The 18,968-nt window shown below is 57.8% G+C and overlaps 1 protein-coding gene across 1 annotated transcript; it reads left to right on the top strand.

Annotated features, from left to right (window-relative positions):
* Nucleotides 1-383: 383 nt before the first annotated feature.
* On the top strand, nt 384-17,961 carry RCC2 (regulator of chromosome condensation 2). Its single transcript, XM_040229405.1, has 11 exons — nt 384-773; nt 3,725-3,868; nt 6,646-6,777; nt 7,149-7,237; nt 8,516-8,630; nt 10,347-10,513; nt 12,247-12,427; nt 12,697-12,802; nt 13,650-13,722; nt 15,106-15,183; nt 15,805-17,961. The coding sequence occupies exons 4-11, from the start codon at nt 7,184-7,186 to the stop codon at nt 15,907-15,909; spliced, it is 879 nt and encodes a 292-aa protein (XP_040085339.1). The 5' UTR covers nt 384-773; nt 3,725-3,868; nt 6,646-6,777; nt 7,149-7,183; the 3' UTR covers nt 15,910-17,961.
* The last annotated feature ends 1,007 nt before the right edge of the window (nt 17,962-18,968 follow it).

The raw sequence follows: 18,968 nt of genomic DNA, 5'->3' as shown, positions 1-18,968 counted from the left end.
GCCGACCTCAGAGCGAGTCCCACCCGGAACTGGACAGTAGCCTCTTGAAGCGGCACGTGCTCCTGCGACAGTAGGCGCCTGGCCCTCAGGACGGAGGTGTGCTGGCCCGCAGCCCCCAGCTCTGGGCCAGGAGTGAGGACAGGCCCGCCCCGCCCACCTGCCCTCCCTCCCTGCAGCGGAGCCCTGGACCCAGGGTGCTGCTGCAGCCAGGAGTGCCCAGGGAGGATGGGGAAGGCGCCCGGGCCCCAGGGCTTCAGGTCCACGTGTGGCTTGCTGCGCTGATGTTGGGAAGCTGCCGCCTTGGCCCCAGGACCGTGGTTTAACACGCTCCCCTGCGTAACGTGGCAGGCCTCTTGCAGATACCTGTGTGGCAGTCTGCAGAGCCGAGAGGGCGAGTGTCATTTGGCTGCTTTTGCAGTGTTTAGCCAAAGATATCTTAAAGAGAAATCGAAGGATAACGCTGAGCCTGGGCTCGACTGATGAGCTGCTGGGAGCTCACCAGTTTCCACTTGGAAAGCGATGATTGTGCCAGGCCCCGCTGTCCACTGTGCAGGCCTCTGGGGCAAGCGTTAACGTTGCATTATTACTGCCATCGTGTTTCATGCTACCGTTGGACAGGTGTGGGGAGTCAGAGCAGCCCTGCAAGCTAATTTTCCCCCCTCTCTCTCTCTCTCTGTAGAAACTTGAAGGGTCTAAGTGCAAAGGGCAGCTTTTGATTTTTGGGGCAACCAACTGGGACTTGATTGGTCGAAAAGAAGTGCCTAAACAACAAGGTATGAGAAATGATGTCTGAAACTAGAAGATCCTGTCACTGATTGAGTGCTTCCCGTGTGTGTGTGTGTCCAGTGTGATTCTGGTGGCCACCCGCCAGGTAGGTGCTCTGTTTACAGCGGCGCTCAGAGAGGCCACGTGATTTGCCCAGGGCCACACAGTGATGGGACTGGGTTTGAACCCAGGTCTTCAGCAGGACTCTCACTTGGGCACAACTCTGGTTTTGGTAATTCTGTTGAGATAAAAATATAAATATTACCCTCAAATAAGCATTGATACTTTTCCCCCATTTTCCTTTCCATGTCACTTAGCTTCATTAAAACGGAGAGGCTGGTGCTGTGGAGTGTCAAAGCGTTCTCAACATGGGCCACGTGTCAAATGTCAGGCTTGATAGACATTTCAGAGGAGTTCATGTTTCTTTGCAAACTGCCAAATGGTTGCAGGAACGGGTTTGACAGAACAAGGAACAATCTGGGATTGGGAGAGTGGAGAGGTCCCGAGAAGTATCTTGGTCCCCAAATGGTTTTTGAAAGGTGGTGTCTTTCCTTGGGGAGAATACCAGCCCGTCCAAGAGGAGTGAGGCTGGCGCTTTGCCACATCTTATGGCTTCTTGATTTCACTTGGAAAGATTCCCAAAGTACTTTCCAGCATTGCCCAGTGAACAAATATTTGCACACTGACACTCCCTGGGGCCTCAGGGCAGGCATTGGAGATCATCTTAGTCCATGAAAACAGCAGGCAGGGGCTTTGGTGGCTCAGGGTCCAGCTGGGTTAGAAATGGGCTTGAGCCACTTTCCTGTCGGGGCCAGCGCCCAGCCGTCTGGGCCCAAGCTGCCTGGCGGCCGGTGGCACTGGGCACCTTTCCCAGGGCGCGGCAGCATCAGTCCCCTGCCAGCTCCTGCGCAGGTGTTCCATTGTTTATTGAAGCTGCTCTTTAAATGAGAGGCCGTGTTTGCAGCTAGAGACGCTCGGGGCCCTGAGCAGGAAGTAGATTCCAGAGGGGAGCCCTTGGCTGAGCAGGGCAGCGTCTGGTTGAAGGAACAGCACTCTGCTCGGCCTCACTCGTAAGAGTGCCTTTTTGTCTTCTCCCAGGCCTACCTTTGCTTCCCAAATGTTTCTCCCTCTGAATGAAACTAGAAATTTGTTGAAGTCTTTCCGTGTCTTTTGGCTGCCATGACCTTTCCAGTGGACATGAAGGGAAGGGAGGGAGAATTAGGTTTCCCACCTGTGTCAAACCTCAAGGGAAGGAGGGTCTCCCCGCCTGCCCCAGCCTTGCCCCCTCCGAAAAGCGACCTTCCCTCTGGAGCCCATCGGCCCTTAGGTACGCATCGCTGGGCCCCAGACGGGCAGCTGCTCCCTCCTCTCTCGAGACGGCACAGTGCTGACTGACTCGGCCCAGGCCCCAGGCGTTAGTGAGCTCCAGCCTGGCCCACTTGCCTGGACTGCTGCAGTGCCTTTCATTTAACTAGGCTTCCTCTCAAGCTTACTTGGGAGGCCCTGAGAATTCCTGCCTCTCACCTCTCACAAACTGATGACATCTTGGCCTCTGACATTTGTGGAGCTCAGCCAGGGAAGACGCTCTGGCAGATCCGACCTTCTATCGACCGTGCGGGGTCCGTTTAGGGCCGTTGGGTCAGCAATGGTGCCCCCGGCACTGTGTGCTGTCTCCAGACAGGGCGCCCAGCACTCAGGCCGCCATGAGCAGCAGCCCTCGGCACAGGCCTGGAGGCCGTATTTCTGACCTGGTTCTGCCCAGCCAGTTGCTGGCTCTTCTCTCACCGTGCAGTAGCGGAGCCGTGTTTTCAGGCGGAGAAGCCCAGGGGGTCCCGAGTCGTGCTGCGGAACTTCCCACTTCTGTGGGACACTCCGTGTGTAACTCCCCTGGAGAAGGAAACGGCGACCCACTGCCGTGCTTCTTTACCAGGAAGTCCCACGGATAGGAGCCTGGCAGGCTGCAGCCCACAGGGTCAGAGTCGGACTGAGCACACACACCACACGGCTTTGAGAGTGAAAGTTGCTCACAGTCTGTCCGACTCCTGCAGTTACGTGGACTGCAGCCTGCCCCGCCCCTCTGCCCACGGATTGCCCAGGCCCCGTGAGATTCTGCGAGGCTGCGCCTCGTGGGGCGCCTCAGCGTGGGGCCCGACCGGGCGGGTAAACGACTTCCCCCTGGAGCCAGGTGCTTGATGGCGAAGTTGGCGTTTCGGTCAGCTCCGGCATCCCTGTCAGTCTGACACAGTTGGTTTGGCAGCAGCTAGTATTTCATGATGGAGAAGGCAGTGGCACCCCACTCCAGTGCTCTTGCCTGGAAAATCCCATGGACAGAGGAGCCTGGTGGGCTGCAGTCCATGGGGTCGCTGTGAGTCGGACACGACTGAGCGACTTCCCTTTCCCTTTTCACTTTCCTGCACTGGAGAAGGAGATGGCAGCCCACTCCGGTGCTCTTGCCTGGAGACTCTCAGGGACGGGGGGCCTGGGGGGCTGCCGTCTGTGGGGTCGCAGAGTCGGACACGACCGAAGCGACTCAGCAGCAGCAGTGTTTCATGAAAGTTGCCACAGGCCTAGAAACGAGAGCGCCTCCAGTTGAGAGAGTTAGGCCAGAAGTTGGCCACACCCTGTCCACTAATAAGGCGGAGTGGGTCTGGGAAGGGGGCCTACGTGGGGAAGCCTCGGGACGGGAAGCAGGGAAGTGCAGTAGGGTGGTCCGGGCGGGCAGGGAGGGCCTCCCCACCCCGGGAGGCGGGCCGGGAGCGGAAGGGAGACCCGCCCAGGGCTGCGGAGCAGGGCGCTTGCCTGCGGTCGGCAGCAGCGTCCCCGGCGAGGCAGGGCCAGTGTCCCGACGGCCGCCGCGGAGCCCCCGGGGGTACTGGGGGGGTGGCATGGCCCCCAGGGCGGCTCTCCCCGTTAGTTGAGCTCCGGGGGTATCTGACGCGCGGTCCTTCCCTCCCCACAGCTGCTTACCGCAACCTTGGTCAGAACCTGTGGGGGCCCCACAGGTATGGGTGCCTGTCGGGGGTCCGGGTGCGGACGGTGGTTTCGGGGTCGTGCGCCGCCCACAGCCTCCTCATCACCACGGAAGGGAAGCTGTGGAGCTGGGGTAAGTACCCGGGGTCGCGGTAACTCACAGAGCGGGGCGCGCCGGGGGGCTTCCGTCCCCTGGGTGCAGGACCCTCAGCTGCCCCCGCTCCTGCATCCTCCTGTGTCCTCTCTTCCCGATGCCCAGCCAGCCTGCCCCCAGAGCACGCCGCTGGTCTCTGCCCTCCTGCCTGGTTTTGAGCGGTTCACCCCCGCTTTCTCGGAATCCTCTTTAAGCAGCCCTCTCCCGAACATTCTGACTGAACCTGCAGCTTTCTGAGATCGAGGGGCCTAGAACTGAATCCTATGTTATTTTAGGCTTGCGGTCCCCCCCCCAGCACCCAGCACAGCATGACGTAGACCTCTGTTCCTGCCACTTTAAATGCCACCAGCTTTTACATCCGCCACGCGGTGACACCAGCCCGTGTCTCTGCCTGGCTGTCCCTCAGGTTCTTACTCCGTTTGCCCGGCTAACTCTCCTGAAGTCGTCTGCTTGCCCTGCTCCTGGACCCCGGGCCTGGGTGCGGGGGCGCTGTCCGTCTCTCCACCTGCCTCCTGTTTCTGGGCCCCTTGCGGCGGGCGTCTGTGCCAAGAGCCCGATTCTTCTTGTGGATCCTTCGTGCAGGCTCTGGCTGAGGCTCTGTCTTGTCCACGCCCTCTGCTGGCTCCGAACTCTTCTTTCCGCGGGTGGTGTTGGCATTGATCCTCACCCTTTGTTTCTGGCCCTTTGGCTAGCTTTGCGTCCATATGACTGCATTTTTATTTTGGGCTGTTTGAACCATTTTTTGCAATTTCATGAGCGGCTGTACCAAAGTCCAAATACATTAACATCTGTCGTCTTCCCTGCACTCTGCTAATTTTGTGATTCTGTTGAAAAAAAGCTAAGCAGTGTGTCTGGCCCAAATTTAAACTCTGGGGTTTCTTGGTGACACAATGGCACTGCCACGCCGTTCACTTTCTCCCGGTGGGCACTGAGCTCTGTCTCGCCCCCAGAACCCTCCTCCTGCTCACTGTCCCCAGTGCTGGATGCAGCCTCCTGTGTCGGGCTCCCCAACTTCAGGTGTCTTTATTTCTCGTCTTTCTGCTGAATTTCACTCATGCGGTGTTTCTGAAAATGTCCCCTCTTGAACCTGTGGGCAGAGAATGATTGAAAAAGCTGTGCATCTGACCTGGCCCCAGAACCAAGACGTGTCCGATGAGCAGACTCGTCACTGTGGGGCAGGGCCGGGGGGACGAGCTACAGGACGTGTCCTGAGTCCACGGTGAGGCCCGGGAGCATTAGTGCAGGGGCCCGGAGCTCACGGGGTCTGCACGTGCCGGCCCCCCGGGCCCCTCATGTTTGCAGAGGAGCTGCGCCCCGGCTTGCTCTTGCCTTTCACAGTGAACTTGGGCAGTTTCCACTTGAGGCTGGTGTCCCTCTGTCCTCCTGGAGCACCATAATCAGAGCCCGAGGATGGTTTTCCTCTTGAAATGGCAACCAGTCACCCCTTCCTGAGCCCTGTCCAGGCCAGCTGGGGCTTTCCTCACCCCCTTTCATGACTGCAAGGTCAAAGTTCATTGTTGGGGAAGGATATGGAAACCTCCCATGGTTTCCAAATTGCCTGGCTTTCTGGCCCCATAAAATCTCCCAAAATGTTTATTTACAAGTGTAGTTCTTAGAGAGACCCGGGAGAGGCCCACCAAGCGGTTTAGATTTGGAACTGCTGTGACCTCAGTTGAGAGCTTAGGTAAGATGAAGGGCAGGCCAGCCTTCTGGCCCACCCAGCCCTCCATGTTCGCTTGGAGCTAAAAGGCTCTGGTAGGGGGTGGGGGTGGGTGTCGTGCTCAGTCATGGGTGACTGTGACCCCAGGGACTGCGGCCCGCCAGGTTCTTCTGTCCACGGGGTTTTAAAGGCAAGAATACTGGAGTGGGTTGCTATGCCCTCCTCCAGGGAATCTTCCCGACCCAGGGATCAATCCTGTATCTCCTGAATTAGCAGGCAGATTCTTTACCACTGTGCCCCCCGGGAAGCCCTGGGGGGCTGTGCAGTGCGGGCGGGGGGGGGGGGGGGGCCGGGGGGGGGGGGGCGGGGCGGGGCTCAGCCTCCTGGAGCCTTCCTGCCCCGATTCCATGCCAGCACAGCCCAGAGGTGGAGGTGGGCCTGTGTCCAGGGAGAGCCTGTGTTCAGAGCCTGTGTTCTGGCCTTGGGCCATCGCTGGGGTCCACATGGCCAAGGGTCCTGTGAAGGCTGCCCGGCAGGAGGTGGGGCTGGAGAGAGGTGCAGGGTCTGTGGTAGACGCCCAGAGCACTGCGGGAGTCAGACTCCTGCGAGGCAGGTGTTACTGTCTTAAAATACCTCAGAATGGAGCGGATGAGGGGATTGGCGTCTGGCAGGAACGGGGAGAAGTGAGAGCTGCGAGTTTTCATGAGCTTGTCCGCTCGTGTGTGACGTCCTGGCTGAACCTGCTTTGTACCATTTCCCTGGAGGACAGAGCTGATGAAAATGCCAGGATGGGTCCCAGCTCTGCCCCAGAAAAGAGGGTCAGAGCAGGTGAGGTGGTGGCTGGCGGCTGCCCGTGAAAGCGACTCTAGGGACAGCTCTGCACATCTTATCTTACCTGGCCACCCAACTCCACCCGGCGGCCTTGAAAGGCTGGTATCGCCTGCAGCACCGGGCCTGCTGTCGCCCGCCTCTCGGCTGTGGGTTTGGAGGGCGCCTTTTGAAGGGCACCTTTTGGGAGACCCCGACTCGCCCTGTAGCTGCTCTGGGTGCCCTGTCTCCTCCTCCCCGCTGTATCTGTCCTGCTCCTGACCCACAGGGCGAAATGAGAAGGGGCAGCTGGGCCATGGTGACACCAAGAGAGTTGAAGCCCCCAAACTCATCGAGGGGCTCAGCCACGAGGTGATTGTGTCTGCGGCGTGTGGGAGGAACCACACCTTGGCCTTGACGGGTAAGGAAGGGCCCCTTCTCTCCAAATGGGGTCAGAGGCCAAATAGTCCAGCTGGGTTGGGGGTGGAGCGGCCCCCGTGACTCACGGTCACAATCATAAAGATACCCAGGGAGCCTGGTGGGCAGCTTCTCAAGGCATCGTGAGGCGCACCCACGGGTGTCAGTGGCCAAGGCTATGGGGGGGGTGGTCTGTGCCGGGCAGTGGCTCTGCTCTGAGGTGTCCACCCTACCCCCGTGTGGAAAATTGTCTCACTTGAGTTCTTCCTGGCAAAGGAGCTGTTTTTCTGATTTTCCAGCCTTTGATTCTCAAGTCTCCTTCAGGGCTCTCCGCGTCGTTTTCCCTTTGCTAACGATGTCGTTCTCTCCTTCCAGAAACGGGCTCCGTGTTTGCCTTTGGAGAGAACAAGATGGGGCAACTGGGCCTTGGCAACCAGACTGACGCCGTCCCCAGCCCTGCGCAGGTGCCGCCTGCCCCCCCCCCCAGGGCCTTTGCCTCTTTTTGCTTCAGGCATCTCTCCCCCTTGTTTGAGTTGCTGGCTCCTTTCTAGAAGCAGGGTCTCGATGCTTTGAGTGGATCAGGTTTAACAGCCACAGTTGAAGAACGTCCTAGAAACAGTTTTTTATTTCGACTGGAAATAATCTGTTCCAGAGGCCTGTCTGAAGCCTGTTCTGTTCTGCAGTGAGAATTGTTCCATGGATGTGATTTGTCTTTGTCTGAAAATACTTTTGAGTTTTGACCTCGTAACAAGTGACTTGCCAGGTGCTCAGCACACAAATAGGTTAGGTCATCTCTTGTTCCTGAAAAACTTTGGAGTCAGCTGGTGTCTGGGATTTATACCTAAATATTGAACTTCTGCCATAAGACGGCAGGAGGCTTGTGAGTGTCTTTTAGGGGAGGGACTTTGACGTCTTAGTCTTAAAAAGAGACCTTGGACAAATACACCTGTCGTTTGGAGGATTTTCGAAATGCTGTTTTGTCAGCCATTTGCTCTGCAGTGGGATGAGACTGTTTCAGAGTGAGCCAGGCCGGGTCAGAGCCCGAGGCTCAGCGCCCCCTCCCAGTCTCATCCCCTTTTCCCACGATTTCCTGCAATGCTGACACTGCTCGCCCCCCGGTTTCTCCAGTCTGGCATCCCCAGGCTGATTAGTTTGCAATAGAGAGTCTTAAGCGCTTTCTCAGATTTGTGTCCAAACCCCGTGTTAAATTACTCAGGGCCTTTGCTGTCTTCTACCTCCTAATTTCAGACCATTATATTTCCTATTCACCCCTTCAATTAAGGCTAATTAGCCAGCAGCTCTTAAAGTAGTAAAAGAGAACGTAAACCAGTTCATTTTACTGGGTAGCAGTAATGCTTATGAAAGCTTTTCTTCTTAAAGTCGCCCGACATCCAAGGTAGTGACGAGAGGAAAATGTGGGGCTAAATGCGATTTTGGCTTGTTTCCTTGGACCCTCTTGCCCACAGCCCCAGTCAGTTGAATTCAGCGTTCACTGGGCACTAGAATGTATGAGGCCCCCCATTTTGAGGGTTAGAGAGACCCAGGGACAGGGTTTGCCTATCTGTGAACTGCTTCTGTGCTGGGCGGTGTTTCTTTACATATGTGCAAAGCCTTTGCCTTCAGCGTTGTTGAGTCCATTAGAAATCCTTAGTAGCCCTAGTGATTGTTTCACACCAACCTGTGGAGACTTTATCAATCTTTAAAAAAAAAAATGTCTGAAGTCTGCTGTCTTTTCTTTTCAGATAATGTACAACGGCCAGCCAATTACCAAAATGGCCTGTGGGGCTGAATTCAGTATGATAATGGACTGCAAAGGAAACCTCTATTCCTTTGGGTGCCCTGAATATGGTCAGCTGGGTATGCAAGTACATTTTTAAAAAGCTCTGTAATATAACTGTATGTTTAAAACCAGCAGTCAGTGTGGGGCTGCACACACATGGTAGAAATGTGGGTAATTGATCGCAGATAATGGCCTTGATCCATTAAGTGGATGTCCCCTCTGTGGACCAGCATGTCGTAACTCACGGGGCTGTGGAGTCTGACAGGGACTTGCCTTAATGAAAGTCAGGGCCTGAGTCTTTTTTATATAAAATGATTTCAAGGTTTTTTTTTCTTTTCCTTACCGATTTTTAATCAAACCTATGTTCATTCATTTTCGTGTTTAAAGACTGGCCTTTATCAAAAGTGAGGAAATTATACAAGAGTAAGGTGGTTTTGAACACCCTGGCCTGGCCACTGTTTCAGGTATACGGAAGAGCCAAAATCATTTCAAAGTAGGATTCCCTTCCGGGTTTTCTGATTTCCCTAAACAGAACGGATGAAATTGACTTACAATTCATTGAGTAGAAAAGTCAAACTCAGAAGGAACCGGCATGAGTGGAGTGACTGCTTTTGGAAAAGTCCTGCTTTTCCAAGGTCTCCATTTTCCCTCCCCGGCGTCTCCCGGCCCCGCGCCCGGTTGGCGGCGCGGCGCGGGCGCCCCCTGCTGGCCACGTGGCCGCTGGCGCGCGGGCTCCTCAGCGCCCGGCGTCACTCGGGCGCGGGGCCGGGAGGCGGCATAAATAGACTCAGGGAACAGCGCCTTTGTGAAACTAAATATACCTTAGTCAGGAGTGAGTGAGCAGGAACAGCCCCGTGCACACGCCTCTTGGTTGCCAGGGAGTTGCCAGAGCCTACCGGAGAAACCGTCTCCGAGGCCGTGGGCGCCCGTGCCGGCCGGCAAAGCGCAGGAAGTGAGGCCCCCCGCCTCCGGAAACGCCGCGGGGCGCCGGAAGTGAGTCCCCCTCCTTCCGGAAACGCCGCGGTGGGGGGGGTGGGGGGCAGCTCGCTCTTCTGCCTCTTCAGGCGGCCGGCGGGTAGGTGCTCCCTCCGGGGTGGCGACGGCGGCTGATGTTGAGTGAGCAACTCCCGGGCGCCCGTCCCCGCTGCGGCGTGGATGCCTGGACTCCCGGGCTTGTTAGGCTCGCTGACAGGGGCTCTGGGGACTGGCCTCGTGTGTGTCCGTGGAGCCCGTTAGTCTTAACTCCCCGGCTTGTTGGAGAACCCGCCCTCAGTCCCGTTGTCTGAACCCAGGGTGGTCTCGGGGAACTAGAGCTTGAGTTGTGAGCTGTGCACGCGCCCCCGCTACAGCGTTTCCGGGTCAGCGCAGCAGAGACGACAGCGCGCCTGGTTCCGACAGCCACTCCAGTATGTTGGGTCGCTGGGGCGGGTTGGCCTTTCTGGCCCGTGGAGGGCCCTCGGGGCCCCGACGTGGGCACGGAGCAGGCCAGCCTATGGGTATGAGAGCCTCCCGCGTGTCTGGCCCCAGCCCAGCCCAGCCTTAGCGGCGCAGACACAGGGGTTTTACAAAACTCCCTATTAGGGACCGTGCCCTTGGGTGTTTTTTATTCTGATTTCTGTTCATTTTTTAAAGTAACTGCTTTCAACCCGTAATACCAATTCCACGCCCTGGACATGCCTCAGATAGGAGGATGCTACCTTGGCTGACCAAAGTCCCCGTGAGGCCCGGCTAGACTGGACAGGTGCCCTGCGCCCTGGTCCCTGCTGACTGACGGCTACCTCTGGTTACTGCAGGTCACAACTCGGACGGCAAGTTTATTGCCCGGGCGCAGCGGATAGAGTATGACTGCGAGCTAGTGCCCCGGCGAGTAGCCATCTTCATCGAGAAGACGAAAGACGGCCAGATCTTGCCCGTCCCAAATGTGGTGGTGCGGGACGTGGCCTGTGGCGCTAACCACACGGTAAGGCTCCAGTGTTTCTCTCCTCAGTGGAGACCCTGGGCTTTGCAAAGCAAATAACAGCCCCTGGCTGCCTGGAGGGCTTCACACCCTCAGATGTCTGGGGGGCATCATTTTCACCTGCCAGCTTCTGCATGGTGTTCACAGACGGGACTGAGTGGGCAGACTTTGGGTTGGGGTCATACAGGAAGAGTTTTCTGTTTCTATCTTGTGTGTTATGTCTTTCCAGGTTGATGGTATCTCAGGGTGTTGAATGGATTTAGTCACTGAGGGTGTTTCCTTAAAGGTCAATTTAGATCAAGGCAATAAAACTTCTGTATGTGCGTCTTTTTTATCTTGGTTGCCTTCCTGTGGTTATTTGGCCTGAGACTTGGGTCTCCTCTCCCTTGTCCTGCTGAGAGTTCAGACAGGTTAGTCTCCTGCACATGGGCAACTGGCTGTGTGACCTCAGGACCGGGCAGTTCCAGTCCCTTCAAGTCCAGTGGCTGCTTCTCTCATACAGTGTAGTCAGAAGAAACAGATCTTACTCACTCACGCCTCTGACCTCAAATCATGTTTATAGGTTCTCCGTTTACACGATTGAAACACCAGACAGCAAGGAGACTGGAGAGGGGAAGATGGATTTTGTAATTGAAGTCTAGTTGGTTTATCACCTTGTGCTGGTTTGTGTTTTATAGCAGAGGGGTTCGGTCATGTGTGTTCTTGTGTCCTTTTCCACGTTCCTTTCCATTACGGTTTGCTACAGGACAGTGACTGCAGTCCTCTGTGCTGCAGCTGGGCCTTTGTTGTCGTCTCCTTGGTGTGTGTCTGCCAATCCCAGACTTCGAGTTTATTCCCCTGCCCCCACCATCCCCACTTCCCCTTTGGTCACCGTGAGTTTGTTTTCTTGGTCCGTGAGTCTTTCTGTTTCATAAACAAGTTCGTTTTTGTTATATTCTGGGTAAGTGATGCCCTGTGGTCTTTCTCTTTCCGACTTCATTTCGCTTGGCATGATCGTCTCCAGGCCCCTCCGTGTAGCTGCAGATGACATCGTTACTTTGATGGCTGAGTGGTAGTCCATTGTGTATGTGTCCCCCCCGCCCGTTGTTTTCAGAAGAGGAATTGGTGTTTTAGTTAAACTTTTTTTAACTTATCTAAGCTTACACTGGAGTGTGGCTGATTAACAGTGTTATGTTCATTTCGGGTGCATTCTCCCCTAAACGCCCCTCCCTTCCAGCCTGCCACATAAACACCTGGTTTATCCATTCATCTTCGTGTTTATCCATTCAACTTCCACGTTTTGCCTGTTGTAAAGAACGTTACAGTGAACAGCGGGGTGCATATAAAGATGGGTTTAAATTGTTGACTTGTCACCGCATGCACTGCGCCTGTGCCCCAGTGGAGGTCAGCTGTGTGATGTGGACTTGCCTGAAGGAGAATGCGAGGTGGGCAGGGCTCTTCCTCCGGGCTCTGTCTGCAGTTGAGTCAGGGCTGAAAGAGGAAGTGGAGTGCGGTGGCCTGCCCTAGAGACATCACTGTAATGGGGGAAAGGGGAAGACTTAAAACCTGAACAGCCATGTCTTAGGAATGGCCGAGGAAGCAGCAGGCATCCTGGCTGTGCCGCACCTGCTGGCAGGCCCCTCCCCCGTCCGCGGCAGGCAAAGGTCACCTCGGTGTGTCTGCCCTGTGCCCTCAGCTGCGGCCGCAGACTGAGCCCCCTTGCGCGTCCCGCCCCAGCGCTGTGCTCTCTCCTGCAGCTGGTCCTGGACTCCCAGAAGCGGGTCTTCTCCTGGGGCTTCGGTGGCTACGGCCGGCTGGGCCACGCCGAGCAGAAGGACGAGATGGTCCCCCGCCTGGTGAAGCTGTTCGACTTCCCGGGGCGTGGGGCGTCCCAGATCTACGCCGGCTACACTTGCTCCTTCGCTGTCAGTGAAGTAGGTCAGTGATTCCTTGTCTGGGCCTCGGGAGGAAGGCGTCCAGAGTCCCGGTTTTCCTGCTTGGCTGCATGCTCCACTGGGGAGACCCGTGGCCTCTGCCGTGTTTGAGACCAGGGACCTGATTTCATCAACTGCCCAGGCCCTGGCCAGAACACTCTGTGGCCCCTCATGCCTCACAGGTCCCCTTCCTCTCCTTCGATGCTGCTGAGATGAGGAGTCATTCAGCCCCTGAGATGACGGTGACAGTGGGGGTGTGTTTCTCTTCCCCAGGTGGTCTGTTTTTCTGGGGGGCCACCAACACGTCCCGGGAGTCCACCATGTACCCGAAGGCCGTGCAGGACCTCTGTGGCTGGAGAATCCGGAGCCTAGCTTGTGGGTACGTGACCATGTCTCCCATAAGCGGGACGTCTGCCCCTGCCCTGGGCATGGTGGACACACCTAGATGGTGCCTTGTCCCTAGAGGGCTCCACTCTTCCATTGGGGTATCAGGCGCCCCGAATTCCAGAGTCTGGAGGGGAGGGACTCTGCTCAGAGCAGGGGCCGTTGGGAGGTCCTTGGACAGGTGACGACCTTTCCTGCCGCTGCAGAAAGTCCCTGAGGGCTTCACTCGGCAAAGATGGTGTGCTCTGTCCATGTTGCAGGCTCACAGTCCTGTTCAGTGAGGATGTTTTAAGTTACTGTGATACAGTGGGAATGAGAAAGGGATCTTAAGTCAGTGGTGTTCTATTTATTTTGAGGGTACTTGTTGAGCTATGTAGCCCTTCTCGGGGAGGAGTTTGGTGATGTCCGTCACCTGCCAGGTTTGGGGGAGGTGGCTCTGTAGTGGTTGGGTCCGTGTGGCTGTGATCTGAAGCCCAGGTTCCTGTCCGGCAGGCTCCACCCCTTCGGTGTGAGCTCTTCGTCCTGGCTTGGTGTCTCTTCTTTTCCCACTGTGTTTGTTCCTCTGAAAGGGACCGCCTGCCCCAAGGGCCCGAGGGCTACGGGTGGGCCTGGGGTGGGGAGATGGGGGCCTGTGTTTCCGGGTGCTGAGGGCCTCTCCTGTCTCGTCTGCTCCTGGCCTCGTGTTGTGCTGTTGCAGACGGAGGCTCAGTGGGGCCAGCTTGCTTTTACGCTGGTAGGTTCGCGCCCTGCAGGGAGCCCACGAAAGCGCCTGGGGCTGCTGGGTGGTGGGGTGCGGGGCTGGACTGCTGGACGCTGGGCTGACAGCTGCTGCCCATTTGCAGGAAGAGCAGCATCATCGTGGCTGCGGACGAGAGCACGATCAGCTGGGGCCCCTCACCGACCTTCGGGGAGCTGGTAAGCTGGTCCCTGCCGGTGGGCAGAGCCCTGCTCGGCCTCCCTGAGTCACGCAGAAAGGAGGAGTGTGCACGTGTGTGTGTCCTTGTGGCATGCAGGTCTGCAGTGTTGCTTCAGCTTTCAGGGATGAGATGGGTTTTGAAAGTCCTTTCTGGCCACATTGTTGGTGGAAACTGGGAAGTTCAGGTCCTGTTTCCCCTCACGCTGTGTAAACAGAGATTGTGGGATGACGCGATGGGAGAGAGGGTGGTTGCTCTTTGCTCTCCCCAGGAGGGTTTCAAGCTACAGGATCAGCATGCCCTCCTAAACCGTGGGGCCAGCAATGACCATGTATCGGTCTTCCTGGTTTCCAGCCTCTGAGGTCATTCGGGGACATTGTTCCCTCATTTTTCCCAATAAGTTCGTGTTCCTGCTTTTAACCTCAGTTACTGGACTGATTAACCTTCCCCACACACGTGGCCTTCTCACCCAAAGCTTCTGGGTGCGGTGAGTCCTTAACTTTCAGTGTCTTCATCAAGAACAGCTGGGCTGGGGCTCGCCCTGATGTCTGCGTGTCCTCGTTGCAGTCTGATCGTCAGCCTGGCTCTTGTGTTTCCTGCTGGGGACGAGGCCTGTTTCCTGCCCCCGTCATGGGTGTGGGGTGCTGGGGTGCTTCTCGACCCCTGTGCTGTCTCCAGGGCCAGCGGCCCTGAACATGCCTTTTCCTCGGGGCCGTGCAGTGGAACCTTGAAAGAGATGAGAACCTGGCCGTCTTTACGGGCCGTTCTTAGAGAAGATGTCCCTAGCATCTGTCAGAAGCAGACTCTGAGTGTTGATTTGGAGGCTTGGAGGGAACAAGGTGGACTTTGGGTTCCCCCTCTCAGAGTTGAGGTGCCCGTGAGGCCCTTGGCTGGTGGCAGAGGAAGCTGGCCCGCCGTGGGGGCCCTTGTTTGAGCTAGGCTGGAAGGCCTTCACACCGTAGCACGTATTCTGCGCCCCCTGCACCCCCATCCCCAGGCTGGGCTGTGCCTCCGTCCTGTGTCCTGGAGTCCCTGCTGATCGTGGACACAGGTGGGGACGGGGACAGCCAGCACACGCGGCCTAGGGCCCCTGAGGGCCGAGGCCGCCTTTCCCCCGTGCGCGCCGTGCTGCCATCTGCCTGGGGACTCTGCCCAGAAGGTGGCAGAAACCCTTCAGCTCACGTTTTTAGCACCTTGGTCCTGGGGTTAGGCCAGGGCACCTGCTGGCGCCTGGGGGTGCCTGTTGCTGCCCAGGCCTGGCCTCGGGTCTGAGATGGCGGGGCTCAGCCACAGAGGCCCTGGGTCCGTGGGAGGCCCAGGCAGGCTGCCCTGGTGCCGGCTTTCCGTCTGGTGTTCGTGAGCATCCCCCTCTTCACCTCACCAGGGCTACGGGGACCACAAGCCAAAGTCTTCCACAGCAGCTCAGGAGGTGAAGACGCTCGACGGCATCTTTACGGAGCAAGTGAGTGGGGAGCCCTGGGGAGCAGGGAGAGAAGGTGGGCCGGGCCGTGCTTGTCTGCCTTTGCCCTCTGCACGCTGCGTGGTCTCAACTGCCGCCTCTCTGTGCCCCACTCTGGCTTTCTGGTGGGTGACCAGGCCGGCACAGAGGCGAGCCACACGCACCCTGAGGGCCACCGGCTACGGCCCAGCCACAGCCAGCTTGCTCCAGTGCGGGGCCTGCTCCTGTCTTCATCTCGCCTTCCCCCGAGGCTGTGGGGCAGGTGGTGGGTGAGGCCCCGCGACTGGCCCAGCGGGTGCCAGCCCTTGTTGCTGAGACGCGGGGGATTTGTCCTTCCAACGAGGCAGGGCTGTGGTTCAGAGAGGCAGAGGGAGCCGCTAGCCTCTGCCGGCCATCGGTGTCCAGGCCTGCTGGGGGCCCAGATGGTCGGCGGCGGTCTCACCGACACTGGGGGTCCTCAGTTAGGGCCTTTTTGAGCTTTCCAGGGTGCTTCCGCTTTGACCTCTGTGCTGACCCCTGGCCAGCCTAGCTTCCCAGTGTCCCACGGTCAGCCTTGGGCTTGTCAACCTCAAACTCAGTGCCTGGCTGACGCGCCCTTGCCCACCCGGTGCCCGTGTCCCCTAGGTGGCCATGGGTTACTCACACTCCTTGGTGATTGCAAGAGACGAAAGTGAGGCGGAGAAGGAGAAGATCAGGAAACTGCCAGAGTACAACCCGCGGACCCTCTGACGCCCCGGAGCCCCCGCTCCACTCCTCTCGCGGCAGCTGTCACGGCCACTTGCACTGGGACGGGAAGTCAAGTGAGGAATTGCAGAAGCAAAAGCTGACCGAAGGTGCACTTCTGTTAGACTCCCCGAGGCTCCGTTTTATAAGTGATTCAGCGCCAGCTACCTTTTCTGTATGCTTCCCAAAGTGGGTATTTTTTTCCCCTCCTTGATGTTTAATTAAAATATTTGCTCATAGTTGACTTACCATTCCTACGAAAGAGGCGGAAACTCTGAGCAGTCTAGGCTTTTTTTTAGGGTCCCACCCCCCGCCCTGCACACTTCTCAAAAACAGCCCTTTGCACCGTGGTGAGCATTGCGAGCCCTGCAGGTGCCGCCTGGGACCGGCCTCTACGTGCTCAGAAAACACGTCCCTTGTGGGAGCAGCAGTACCGTTCCCGGTGGTCCCTGCGTGCTCAGTAGCACCCGGCCCACCGCCTTCCCGCTTTTCCTTGTAGACCGGCCGCGTGCGCTCTGCTCCCCCCCGGCTGCCTGTAAGCCCCGTTGCCTTCTGGCTGTGACATTAATAGAACCTGCCGTTTCCCGCCCCCCCCCCGGGCGGGGGCTCGTGGATCTGTGTTTAGCCATTTATATCTACTTTAGCTGTCGAATCCAAATGAAAACCAGGTGATCTTGGAACCAGTGGGGACTTGGGGGTGGACAGACGTGGTTCCAGATCTGGTTCAAAGCCTCCCATGAGCCGGGGCCGCCTCGCTGGCACCTGCCGTCGGAGGCCGACCAGCAGGACAGTGCGTCTGGAGACCCCGCGCAGGAGGCTTGTCCTCTCTGTCCTAGCCTTCATCGCGTGCGTGTTTCTGTCTTTATCCCGAGCCCCTGGCTGGATCCTGCTGCAACAGCCCAGTCTGTTTCCGAGGCCCGGGTTCTTGTTCCACAAACCCAACTCTAGTCACGTTTGCTTGGCTGTGCTACCAAATAGTTGGGATCGTGGAAGAAGCCCCCTTCCCTGAGTCAGTGCAGAGGCTGCGACCGGCTCCCCGCAAGTGCCCTGCGCACCAGCACGTCCCTGGCGCTGCCTGAGTTACGAGGTGCCTTTCCCGGAACCCTCCTCTTGCTCGGACCCGAGAGAGGCGGAGGCCCTGGCCAGGTCCTTGGTCTCGAGAGGGTCTGGACTGGTTTGGGTGCTTTAAAATAGCCGTTTGGGTCAGTGGTGCTTGTGGGGAGACGGGGGAGAGGTGCAGTGTGAGACTGGGTGGAAGGGAAAGTTCAGTATCGCTCTTTATTATTATTTTTGCTTCGCTTTTGTTACTGTTTTTGTCTCGATGTTAAAATGCCAAAAATGACTAGTCGTTGCTTTTCCTCTCCTCGTCGCTCCCGCCCCGTTACTCCTGACGGCGGCTCCCTCCTCCACAAGGATGTGGCGGCACCTGCCCTGGCCAGTCCCGAGGCCTCGCGGCAGGAGGCCAGCCTGCATTTGTGCTGAGGTTTAGTCTGACTTCACGCTCGTCTCTGCTGTCTGTGTTTATAGTCCAGGGGAGAAGCTTCTGCAACTCCAGAGCTTCTGCTAAACTAACCTTATTTGTCCAAATCACCCTCTAACCACCATCTCTGACTCAAGCTTCCCTGCGTAGAGCCCCTCGGTTTCCCCCGACAGCTCTTCCTGAAGCGGGCCTGGCGCCCACACTCCTGAACCGTGTGCGGCTCCCTGGGGCTGTGCGCCCACCCAGGTCCTGGCCCACGCCGGGGGCTGGAGCAGGAAGGGGATGTCCCCTCCACGTGAGGCTGCCCTGTTCTCTCCCAGTCACTGCTTGGAGCTCAGAATTGTAAAATGAATTTCTAACCAGGAAAACCCTTTAGAACAGGGACCTGGGAGGCAGCTCGGCCCGGGTCGTGGCTGCGGCCCCAGACCCATCTCCCAGCTCTGGAAGGAGGCTGGACGAGGAGACTGGGCGTGAGGGGGAGCCCAGGGGGAGGTGGCGGTTCAGTGCTCTAATTGTCCTTTTTTATATATGTTTCTTGGAGTAAACATTTTAAATAAACGGCATCGTCGTTTGCTCTGTTTCGGCTTCTGCATTTCTCTTTCAGTGGAACAAGGGGAAGGACGCGGAAGTGCCTCCCGACGTGCCCCCCGACGTGCCCCTCCGCAGCTCCCACTCCGGGCCCCCCTGAGCCCAGGGCTTCAGCGAGTAGGTTCTAGCCCTGCTGTGGGTGGGGAGGTGGGTGGAGCCCCCTGCTGTCCCTGGAGGCACGCGGCCCTCAGGGAGGCTTCAGAGCCCTATTGGCCCAACTCAGCTGGCTAAGATTGAGGCAGGGAAAGCGTCCTCGCCCCGCCCTTCCTGGGGAGCCCTGCTGATCCCCACCTGGCAGTGTGGCGAGCTGTCCACCAGAGGGCACCTCGCGAACTCTGTTCCACCCAAGTTGACAGCTTCTCCAGGCCACCTGCCTTGCAATACCTTCCCTGTGGCGCCTCTGGGATGCCAGCTGCTTTCTGTACTCAGATCAGCCCCTCCCGTCGGCCCCGCCCCATTCGCAGTGTCTGGACTGCTTGGAGCTTCCCAGGGGTAGCGCGGGAGCAGCTGTGGTTAAACCTCAGCATCTGCGTGGTCACAGGAGTGGGCCCCTCTCTCTCTCCCGGACACTACAGGCTTCCTAGGGACTGAGGCACAGCTTGCCCTTTAGAGGCTGTACCTGCCCACCCAGGAGACCGGAGCCTGTCCCTGCTGAAGCCCACTGTCCGTAAGGCCCAGGGTCAGTTCCTTAGGACTGGCCCCCAGCAGCTCCCACCTGGCCAAAGGGAAGCTCTCTCCCTTCTCCCAGCCTAGAGTCTCCCGTGCAGTTCAAGCATCGAGATCCACCAGGGAAGATGACTGTGACCCGAGCCGAGTCACTTACTGCTCCAGGCAGCTCCGAGGCAGCCTGGCCCCCCGCCCTTCCCAGGGTGGCCTGACCCGGGGTGTCCCAGCTGTTCCACTTCCCATCCTGAGCGGTTAGCCCCTGTCCCCACCTTCCCCGCCCCAAACAAGGAGATCACGGCCAAGATGCAGTCAGAACAGCTAGGACTTTAAT

This window comes from Oryx dammah, unplaced genomic scaffold (assembly GCF_014754425.2).
Source record: "Oryx dammah isolate SB20612 unplaced genomic scaffold, SCBI_Odam_1.1 HiC_scaffold_27, whole genome shotgun sequence".
In the NCBI taxonomy this organism is placed as follows: domain Eukaryota; kingdom Metazoa; phylum Chordata; class Mammalia; order Artiodactyla; family Bovidae; genus Oryx; species Oryx dammah.
The sequence above is the reverse complement of the archived record's forward strand: the minus strand, read 5'-3'. Positions and strand labels throughout refer to the sequence as shown.